The sequence below is a fragment of the Gossypium hirsutum genome, chromosome D08, assembly GCF_007990345.1.
Source record: "Gossypium hirsutum isolate 1008001.06 chromosome D08, Gossypium_hirsutum_v2.1, whole genome shotgun sequence".
Taxonomy (NCBI): domain Eukaryota; kingdom Viridiplantae; phylum Streptophyta; class Magnoliopsida; order Malvales; family Malvaceae; genus Gossypium; species Gossypium hirsutum.
The window spans coordinates 53701881-53712833 of NC_053444.1; the positions used below are offsets into that span (position 1 = coordinate 53701881).

Genomic DNA, 10953 nt, shown 5'->3' on the forward strand with positions numbered 1-10953 from the left:
TGATAACATTCTTTTGTGAAAGAATGGGTAATTGAACATGGTGGGGATATTGGTCTTGTGAACTTTGAAGACACAAAAAAATATAAAGTTTCATCATGTGGTATATATAATTAACAAAACTATGTTGAAATTTTGGAAATTAAGGGATGAGGTACAAGCCTATAATATTTGAGTCACTCATGATGGAAACTCAACTCAACACTTAGTATAATGTCAAGTCTTAAGTTCAATGAGATAAAGTACATCATTAGTATGTGATTGCTAGCACTATAAAAAATATATCATATCATTCCAAGGGAAAAGTGCTAGTTACTCGTAATGATAAGGGGAAGGATGAGTATTTTACTCTTAAATGACCCATAACATAAATATGCTAGAGTGTTATAATTACGGGAACACTCTCGATGAGATCTACCTATGTGAGTGGAAGTGTGGCCGTTTCTAAGAGCTCAAGGGCTTGGCTCTGACAACACTCATGAAAAAAAGTTACAGACACATAGCCATAATAGTGTCATTGGATGCTGTGCATTGTCTGGTGTTGAAATCATTGTGTGGAATATGTTCGATTAATCAAATGGAATAGTTGGTTCAAAGTATAGTCTACCATGCAATTTTGATTAACTTTAACATGTTTTCACTAAGAGAAGGTTCAATCGTAAGACACCTTCATTTATGAAACTGATTTCCAAGATTATCAAAATCTAGAATGTTTTGAAAATGGGCAGAAATTGTTGGAATATTTTCAAAATATATGGTGTTCCAATAGTTGCAAGTGAAAAGTTATGTCACTTAATTAATAACAAATAGCTATAATTATTCAAGTAGATATCTATTGAATAATTATGTTTATTGCTAAATATATGACTATCCATTTGAGTAGCAATGCCTCTATGAAGAGACATGAGGCCTCCTATAAATAGGAGTGAAGCTTTATTTGCATGACAACCCAAAAAAATAGAAAAACAAAAGTTTCTTTTTGATCTCCCACCATTTTTTATATCCTAGATTGTACTATAAAGAATTACTGCAGAAATTCTTTATAGAATTTGATATCCTTGTTATGCTCTGCCCAGTGCTTAGTGGATTGTTTCTGTTAGTGTAAAACATAGACAATCATCGGGCTTCATTGTATCCTCATGGTTTATTTGCCAGTAACTTTTTTGTACACCATAATATAGGTGGGGGCGAATAGAACCTCAAAGAAAGTGACATTGATACACGCATTAAAGCCTTTATTAATTTCTCACAAATTTATTTTTATTCCCATGCACCAACAAAATACACTCATATTTACAATTTAATCTATGCCAAATTCAAACAGACATTTAACACCTGAATTAACAACTATGCTAACGAAAGGATCTAAATAATGTTAATAATTTAAACATTTAAATACAACTTTTTAAAATTAGAAATCGGGAAATGGTTTGGTGAACTAAGTAACCCTTCTTGATTTATAACGCGTATTGACAGCCTTCTTGAATTCTAACATGTGTTAGTTGTCAAATTTTGATATTCCAATTTCCAAGTTGACAAACCTCATAAAGATAGTTTTTATTATATTCAAGCGAGTGAAGCCATAAACATTTTTCACGAGAAGCTGGAGGGGAATTGAAAATGAACAGGGAAGGCACTCATTACTGCATGTGTTTCACTCACATGATTCTAGTGGACGCTTTAATATGTGTGTGTGTAGACCCACCTACTGCTGAAAAATTAATTCACACTATAAAGTCGCAAAATGTGTAAACTAATATTACTTAGTTAAGCACAATCAGTCCAAACCAGCTTTAACGAGCCATACATCAGTATCCCATCCAATTCAAGGCTGCAAAAATCATGCTTGGATTGGGCTGTTTAAACGTTTATAAGCCATCTCCTAGTCCTTTGAAACAGCGGAGAGAAGGAAAAAAACAATGAAGAACGTATTAGAGAACTTGTCCAATTAATGGGCTTATTTAAATGGATCCCGTTGCCGTTTTATTCATTTACCTGGTCCGTATTACCAAGATTTCTTTTTCATACTCGACCCAACTAATTCTTTTATCCATTGGAAACGTGATGAAATGACTGATATATTAATATAGTGTTTGGAAAGATGGTTAATAATTGAATCTAAGTGTAGTAGTGGTGTTATGTTTGAGTAATCATTGTAATTGGTGGGTCTTGCTAAAATGTTGTAATTGGAGCACTCATTTACACTTTCCGATTCTTAGGGGAGGGTGAGAAATGGAGTATTTATGTAGGTAATTACACCCAAATTCAAATTTAAAAAAATTACTTTTATACAAGTTATAAAAAATTTATATTTTAACCATGAACACTTATAAGTGTTTGAGATGATTGTGGCAAAAAATTTATAATATTATAAATCCTAAAAAATTAAATTATTAAAATAATTTGTGTATTTTATAAAGCTATAACAAAAATATATATTATTTAAATCTTAAAAAATTTCTAAAATTATTGATAAAAATAATTTATATGTTGCAAATTTGTTATAATATATTTATTTATAAAAAAATTATGGCCAATAAGTATGGACATAACTTATTTATGTGTCCATGCAATATATTATAAAAATAATATACTTATTCATAAAACCATGTTACTACTTATTTATAAAAAATAACTTTCTAAAGTTATGACAAAAAAAATTGTAAGAAGTGTTATGAAAGTTTTGGGCAATTTATAATTTTTTTTATAAATGTTATATATTATAAGTTTTATATTATTTTGACTTAATTTACATATTATAAAAAGGGATATAACTTAGCATAAGTCTTTTCAAATTAAGTTTATATAATTTTGTATAATTAAAGCTACAAACTATTTGGACCGTGAATCTAAAGATTAAAAGGTTGATGCTAATTATGCAAATAGAAAATATTTTCTTGCACCATATCGTGGGGTATAATACAATTTGAGAGAATGATGTCAAACAAATGCATTATAGACAGCTCACAAACTCTTTAATTTGATACATTCAAAGCTTTGAAATGTGGTTGAGAAAACATTTGTTGTTCTAAAAAGATATTTCTCATATTAACGACATCACCTTAATATGACATAAAAAACAAGGTTGGGTCGTACTAGCATATTTCATATTTCATAACTTCAATCATAGGTGGAATTGAGATGATCTATACTTCGAAGAGTATATGAAAGAATGAGATCTTGCTAATTTTAATGATGTAGGTTCAAATTCAGATGATGATGATGAACTCGATCAAAGACCAACATATAATGATAAGAAGCATATGTTAAATATTAAGAAGGGAATAATCCAACAAATATGCACTAAAACAATTAGATAAAATTGCATATTATGTTTATTTTCTTGCTATTTTTATTAGTAATCGTATTATCAACTACATTTTTAGATTAACATAATACATATGATGATTTTATTTTAATTTTTGTTACTTGTTTAGAAATTATTTTTATCATATTAATAATTTTTATAGTAATTAATATTTTTAAAAAGATATAAATTATATAACTGTGTAATTATAATTTGTACTACCAAACGCGACATAGAAAATTACGATGTAATTACACTCTATCAGCCAAACACGTCGAGTAAATTGCAATTCTTTATAATTATAAAAAAATGTAATTACTAATTTATTAATTACACTTTCATTCAATTACTTTTTTTAAACGTTAACTTTATCACTTTATTAAAACAAAACTGTTATACTTTTTAATTACACATATTATAAATATGTGACATGTACATGCCATTGAAAATATTTTTGTATCTGCTGGGTTGGTGTATAAATATTGTTGGCTGAAGCTGAACCAATTTCACACATTAAATAATGATTTAGGGTCAATTGACACTTAGGGCCAGTTTAGCATTATTTCTTAAAAGTATTTTTGGGCTAAAATAATACTTTTGAACAAAAGTTCAAATTTTTTGCTCAACATCTTTTTGTTCCAAAAATATTTTTGAAAAGCTCAAAAACATATTGCTTAGCAATATTTTTATCTCAAAGGTACTTTTTGACTCAATAGTGCTTTTGAAAAGTAATGCTAAATTGACTCTTAATTTGTTTGATTGGTATCGGCGTTGTTGTTAGTACAGGAGGACATGGGTTCGAGTGTGTTGATAAAATTTTATAATGAAATTAATATTTAAAAAAAAAAACAATGATTTAGATTATGGAGATTTTAGCTTATTGCTACCATGATAAAAGTAGGGAATTAATAAATACTTTATCATGTTATTATTTAAAAATTAATATAATTTATAGATGCATTTTATAAACTAAAATACAAAGTTCCATTTATAGATGTATTGTCATTGACTGTAACTCAATATTTTTGTGATTAGATTGTTTCCTTGTAGGAAAATGGCATATGTTTGGATGGAGTTGGCAAGAGAGGAGGAGTAATGGAGGGTCGAAAAGGGAACTATCAAGTTCGAGGGTATATGTGTTCATTATTTACTTGTTTGTTCAAGTAGGAGAAGTAATTTTTATGTGTATCAAGTGAAAGATGAACCACCATCTATTTTGATAGCTCTTTATTTTAATTGCCCAAACTATGTTTTAGTGTTTCTAGCAAGGAGATTTGTTAACTTTGTAGTTTTCATGTTTCAATGTTTTTTGTTGACTTCTACTTTATTAACATAAAATATTTGCTTTGTTTTTCTTATTGCTTTTTTTTTTACATTATTTTACTTTTAATATTTTATTTTAAAAATAAAATTGTTAAAAGGGAAAGTTTGAAAATTTTAAAATAGAAATTGTCAAGAATAATGCACACAAAAGAAAATACGTATTATTGTTACAAAGGGAAATCTGAAACAAATCAAATAAAAAATTGTCTACAATAATTCATTAAAAAATAAATAACTTTTATCGACGGAAGAAACGTCAGTGTAGATCAAAAGCCTAGGTATAAAGGGTTTGGTTTTTTCAACGAATCCCGCAGTTGATAAAAAGATATGTTGATGGAAAATTTCCGTCAGTATAACCTTATGCTGACAAAACTTATAATGACAGACACATTGTCAGGATAGCACATTTTCCGTCGATACAAGGTTAAAGGTGCTATACTGACAGGTTCTTAAACATTACCGTCACTATATGCCATTTTTTTGGTAGTGAAGCTCCTATATTTTGATTTGCATTTTAATTAGTCTTATTTCAAATAAAAGAATGATATTAAGAATTTTATTTAGATATAAATTTAATGATAAGAGGTTATTTGAATACTTGTTAAAGTTTTTTTTTTAGGGTGGATACATGCTAAAGGTTAAGTGCTTTACTTCGGTACCAAATAAAGTTTAGGGACTTATTTGAATGTTAATTAAATTTTGAGGGTTTTGTACAAAATTCTCCAAAAAAGCCTTTCACCTAATCTAACTAGTATGATTTCTACTCATGCTTCATTGGGTTAATTATTATTTATTTCTTGACTAAATTATAGAGTAAAAGTTTAAAAGTTACAATTTGCTCAAAGTTCTTGTACTCTTTGTATGTTTAGGATTTAATCTTCGTACTTTTATTTTCAAGAATTTAGTCCCTCTACATTTTGAAGTTAAAACTTTAGGTCAATTTGTTAATACAATTAAAATTTCTTTGTTAAATTTGTTGGTGTGACATTTTGAAATAAAAAAAAACTCATTTGGTATCCATGTAACAAAAAAAAACATTGTAACAAACAAGAATTTAATAAAGAATTTTAACAATGCTAACAATCCTTAAAAATTTGTATCACCATTTTAATTAGAATAAAGTATTTAGACTAACAAACGACACTATAAAAGTTGAGGTACACCAAATTTTATCAAAATTAAAGTACATAAATTAAATCTCAAATTTGAGCAAAATACAGGGATCAAATTGAAATTTAACCATTCTTATAATCTAAAAAAAGTAGAGGAATTGGAATTGAAATTTACCCATTATGTTCTCATGTAAAAAAAAGAAGGAAAATCAAGGAAAAAACAATGGACAAGTGTCCATTGTGGAATGCCATAGGGCCTTTCGTTTATATATACTAGTATGGGGAGTTTTGGGACCCCATTCTCATCAACCAAGTCCATAAATATTAAATAGGGATATTTACTTAGTGTATAGATGAATTGAAATTTGGATAAGTAGTTTAGTCAAAATTGTTATTAATTACCCATGGATGCATAGGGTTTGAGTCTGCGTAATCATCACACTTTGTTGTAGCCTATGTTGGTTTGCGTGGAAAAACTCTGGCGAACTCTTAACGATGGATACGTATTTGCAAATACTTTGAAGGAACTACCCCATTCTTTTCGCACATACCCGTTTTTAACACGCTTCTACCAATTTCTCTTACCCCTTCAAATTTTTGGCGAATCCTCTTATTGACAAGCTTGCCAGCGTCTCTAAACACACCCTAATTATCATGTCAAAATGCTCACCATGTGAGCCTTACAGGGACTTCCCTTCTTTATTCCCTATCAGGTTCCTGTTCACTATACTAACAGACTTCATTTTTGTCATACTGTGTACCTATTTGCCACTAGATCATGTCATGGTTAACCATGGATTTTTTATTCCAAAGGACTTATATACCGTCGTCATAGTGTTGCTCTAAAAGACCAGTTGAATACTGTTTCACGATGTTGCCAAACTCCCTTGAATCCCATAACAATCTGTCCATTCCTCCATTACTCCAAATTTTGTATGATGGCATGTTAAAGGTTGCAAGGTGAGGTAAATTAGTTAGCCAAGTGGATGAATGGTTTAGGAATGGTAAGTTTAAATGCTATGCTTGAAAAATAGTTAGTTATGCTTTATTTTGGTTCATGTCAAGGTTACGTGAGTTTTTTATATTCAAATTGCTTAGGTAAAAAGGTCATAAGCTTGAATTGGTATAAATTGGGATGGAATGATGGTATCATGATTGTGGATATATGTAAATGGTATTAATCATGCATGAAAATGATGTTGATTGAGTTGAGTTTGTATATGGAGCTATTTCAGGTATGGGGTTAGTCAAGTTAGGGCCTTATACCCAACCAATGTAGTCTTATGTAGCTTGGAAGTGTATGAAAATTTGACCATAGTGGACTGTTGTGAATGTCGTGGCTTCACACCCTAATTGTCGCGACACCAGGCTATCGCGTCGTGATGTCCCTTGTATTGATGTCACGACGTCGGCTCTAAAATGTTTGAAAGTTTTATAAATTGGTCCTTAGGTTGGAAAGTTGGCTATTGTCTTCAATGTCACAACACCACCAATTGGATGTCCCGATGCCAACCTTTGAAGTTGCAACGTTGAACCCCAAGGTCGCAATGTCCATCTAGTATAGTTTCTAAAAATTTATAATTTGGTCTTTGAATAGGGAAGCTTGTTTATTGTCTGGGAAGTCACGACATTAACTTGAAAACTTTTAAAATGTTACATTTTAGTCCTCCAACGATCCCAGGTTATTAATAGAGCTTTCGTAAGCTCGTATGAACCCCAAATTTGGAATTTGATATGGCATAACAGTTTGATGATTGTTTATTTGGAATATATTATTGTATTTATGGAATATACATTTTGTTTGATTGTAGTTGCTCCGATAACGATTATAGCATCTCTAGCTCGGACCTGGCGACCGGGTCAAGTATGGGGTGTTACAGAAATAATTAACAAAAGTAACTATTTAGACTAACTTCTTTTTTATTAACCATATATTTAGCTATTTGTTTATCAATTAATTTAGTTTAATTTTTCACATAATGTTATATTATCCATGTAGACTTTGATGTGTTATATTATTGTATTTTCATTGGTTGGTTTAATAATTCACTAACGATGTTAAACCGATGTACCATAATAAAGCACATATTAATAGTTTAAGTACTACATATGATACTTTTAAAGTACAAGTACCACATTGACATTTATGAAAGAACATGTACCATAATAAAACACATATTGACAGTTCAGGTACTATATTGAATATTTTCAAAATATAGATACTACATTGGACATTTATGAAAGTACAAAAACCAAATGTGATATTATCCCTATAAATATTATTTGTCGAGTAAATCCTAATTAAAGAAATTTAATTTGTGTTACACTGGATAGGAAATAGACCATTTATTTTGAAGATGTTGATCATTTAACGTACGTACGTACTTATAAAAGAAACTGCAGTTGTATTTTGCTTATTATTTCAACGTCGGTCCTTCTCGGCCTTCCACTAATAACCAAAAAAAAAATCTAACTTTAAATTTATTCCCCTAATTTGTACATGAAAGTAAAAGTATACAATTCAACAAATATAATCTTTTTTTTTTTATTTCGGCTTTCTCTATTTCTGTATATCACTATTCACATTTTCTCTTAAGAAAGGGACGACGGTTCTTGCACGATCCCCCTTGCATGCCTCATGCTCTTACATTTACGTACAACAAGCCTTCACCTCTACTAATCTCCCACCTATTTTATGCTTATTCGACGACGTCCCAATTTATGCAAGCTCCCGTATATAAAACTAAAACAAATTGAAAATAAAACCCAAAAAAAAAAAGATTATAATGAGCCAATAACAGGATTAAATGGGGTAAAAAATGGAGGTTCTGCCCAAAATTTTCTATGTGTGGCTTTGGGTAGAGTTGAAAATGGAAGATATAGTTATTCAACTTGGAAATCAAGGAAATTAGGGAAAGAAGATATGTTATCCATCAAACCCTCTAATTCCCATTCTCCCATTCTCAAGTTTTCCGCTTCCCAATGATGATTTTCTAACCCAAACGCCTCCCCTACTTTAAAGCTTTGATCAGTGTTGTTGAAGCAAGTATTATTATTATGGTGGTGGTGGTGGTTGTTGTTATTGCTTTTCCTATCAATGCTGTTAATGGCAGCATTGCTCTCTTCAATGCTTCTACTCTCAAGTGGAGGAAGTGAAAAGTCCCCTTCCAACGCTATTTTCCCTGGCTCTAAAACCCCATAATCCCCATATAATGCCTCTCCCAAACCACCTTGTGTCAAGCATGTGGGCAGATCCAATAAACCTGCTGCACCGCCCGTTTTATCGTAACGGTTGATGTTGAGCAGGGGGAACGGATCGAATTGGTTGCCTGTACCCATCGGTGGCATGGATATTGTTGATGATGAGGATATTGAGTCCATGCAAAAGGTCATCGCGTGATGTTCGTGCAGAGGGAAAATCCCTCCTACGACATCCCTGGGCTCCGATGAATCACTGTTGTTGGGTGATGAGGATGTGGATGTGTTGTTTTTCAATCTTTTCTTTAGTGTTGAGTTCCAGAAATTCTTTATTTCATTATCAGTCCTTCCTGGAAGACGAGCCGCGATTTGAGACCACCTGCAAATTTCGGAACCAAATTAAACATAATAAGACATCACATGTATCTATCTATAACCAGTATATAATATAAATTTTTCAACAGAGATGTTAACATTTTTTGCATTAAACATGATTTGACTCATATCTCAAAGTGAAAATGAAAATGAAACCCCAGAAAAATGAGTGGTGCACATGGTGGCTGGTGCCGGTGTGTGGCCGGTCACTGGTGATCAGTTTTTTCAAATGCATGAAGTTTTCTGGAGGGGAAGATTATAGATCAGAAGTGCCATATTCCATGGGATTGAATAGCCCTTAACTATCTTAGCTTAAACAAAGGCTATATAAATTTCGAATATAATATTCATAAGCGATTCTAAATAATGAACTACACCAAGATACATAAATATGCGTATGACATTGGCCTTTTGGAAGAGAAATGGAATAGAAATAGAACCTGTTTCCAAGTATGGAGTGCAAATGTATGATAAGCTCTTCTTCTTGAAGAGAAAAGGCGCCACGTTTGAGATCAGGTCTCAAGTAATTAATCCAACGAAGGCGACAACTTTTGCCACACCTTTGCAGACCAGCATTCTTAGCAATGTCACTCCAGCAGCCTTGTCCATTGGTTAACATGTACTTCATGAGTTTCTCGTCCTCTTCTGGTGACCACAACCCCTTCCTCAGCTTCATCTTGTTGGTGGTGTTGGTGTTGGTGTTGGTTTTTGGCATATTAGGATCAGGCTTCCTCATTGCACAGCTGGGTGTCGATCTGATGTAGTGGAGCCTTTTCCAATCTTTTTAACTGGTTGGATGGAGATAAGAGAGAGGTATAATATAGGTGAATGATGTTTGCAGCGGAGAGAGAAGGGGGAAAGAAGGCTTGATGGGGTGGTAATGGTGATGATGATAGTGATGGGATTGTGGGGTTCGTTTGCTTTGGAATATGAATATATTTATATATGTGTTGAGGGAAATGGAAAAAGGGAGTGTTTGTTAGTTGATGGGTAGAGTGGAAAACGGATTGGAGGGGGACCTCCCTTACCCTCACACATAGGATTGAGGGATGGGATGGTTGGTCGTCTTGTCTTTGACTCTATCTTGTCTTTTTCGATGCATTTTTCTTCACTCACAAGGTAATCATCATATGCATACGAGACACCACCAGTTTTGCTTCCACTTCACATAATGCTCTCTCTCTCTCTCTCTCTCTCTCTCTCAAACCACACGTGTTTTTGAAGGATAAGCCAATGCCCCATTAATTCTCCCCATGGAAAGAGAGAGAGACTGTCTGCAACACAGACCAGATGAGACTTACAGACAGACATATAGAATAACAGCACTCCAAAACAAATGGTCAAAAACTGTTTTTAGTCCTTATACTATGCATAAGTTACAAATTTAATTCATATACTCTAATTTGATCTATTTTTTTTTCTATTTTAGAAATTTCAATCTTGGGTCAAATAGTAACAGTTAAAATCATTATCATTAAGTTGTGGATTTAATGCTTGTTTTCTATTTTAATCATTTTTAGTCCGTATTCATTAACTAAAATAGTATGGCATTTTTTGCACTATTTTCAGAACTGAATTAGACCGAAAACTAGTTAGGGTATCGATCTTGAACAAAGGGTTGGATCGGTTGACCCACAAATC

The 10953-nt window shown here is 31.9% G+C and overlaps 1 protein-coding gene across 1 annotated transcript; it reads right to left on the minus strand.

The window, feature by feature from the left end:
- Positions 1-8291: 8291 nt before the first annotated feature.
- LOC107900744 (transcription factor MYB83) lies at positions 8292-10225 on the minus strand. The gene is made up of 2 exons (XM_016826438.2): positions 9753-10225; positions 8292-9316 (listed from the first exon to the last, which is right to left on the minus strand). Exons 1-2 carry the CDS (start codon positions 10046-10048, stop codon positions 8623-8625), a joined length of 990 nt encoding a protein of 329 aa, XP_016681927.2. The 5' UTR covers positions 10049-10225; the 3' UTR covers positions 8292-8622.
- Between the last annotated feature and the right edge of the window lie 728 nt (positions 10226-10953).

What these genes read in the sequence shown, in the direction of transcription:
- LOC107900744 (XM_016826438.2), bottom strand. Translation starts at nt 10,048, where the DNA reads ATGAGGAAGCCTGATCCTAATATGCCAAAAACCAACACCAACACCAAC. An exon ending in CACTCCATACTTGGAAACAG is followed by an intron (nt 9,317 to 9,752) that starts GTTCTATTTCTA and finishes CGAAATTTGCAG; the next exon opens with GTGGTCTCAAATCGCGGCTC.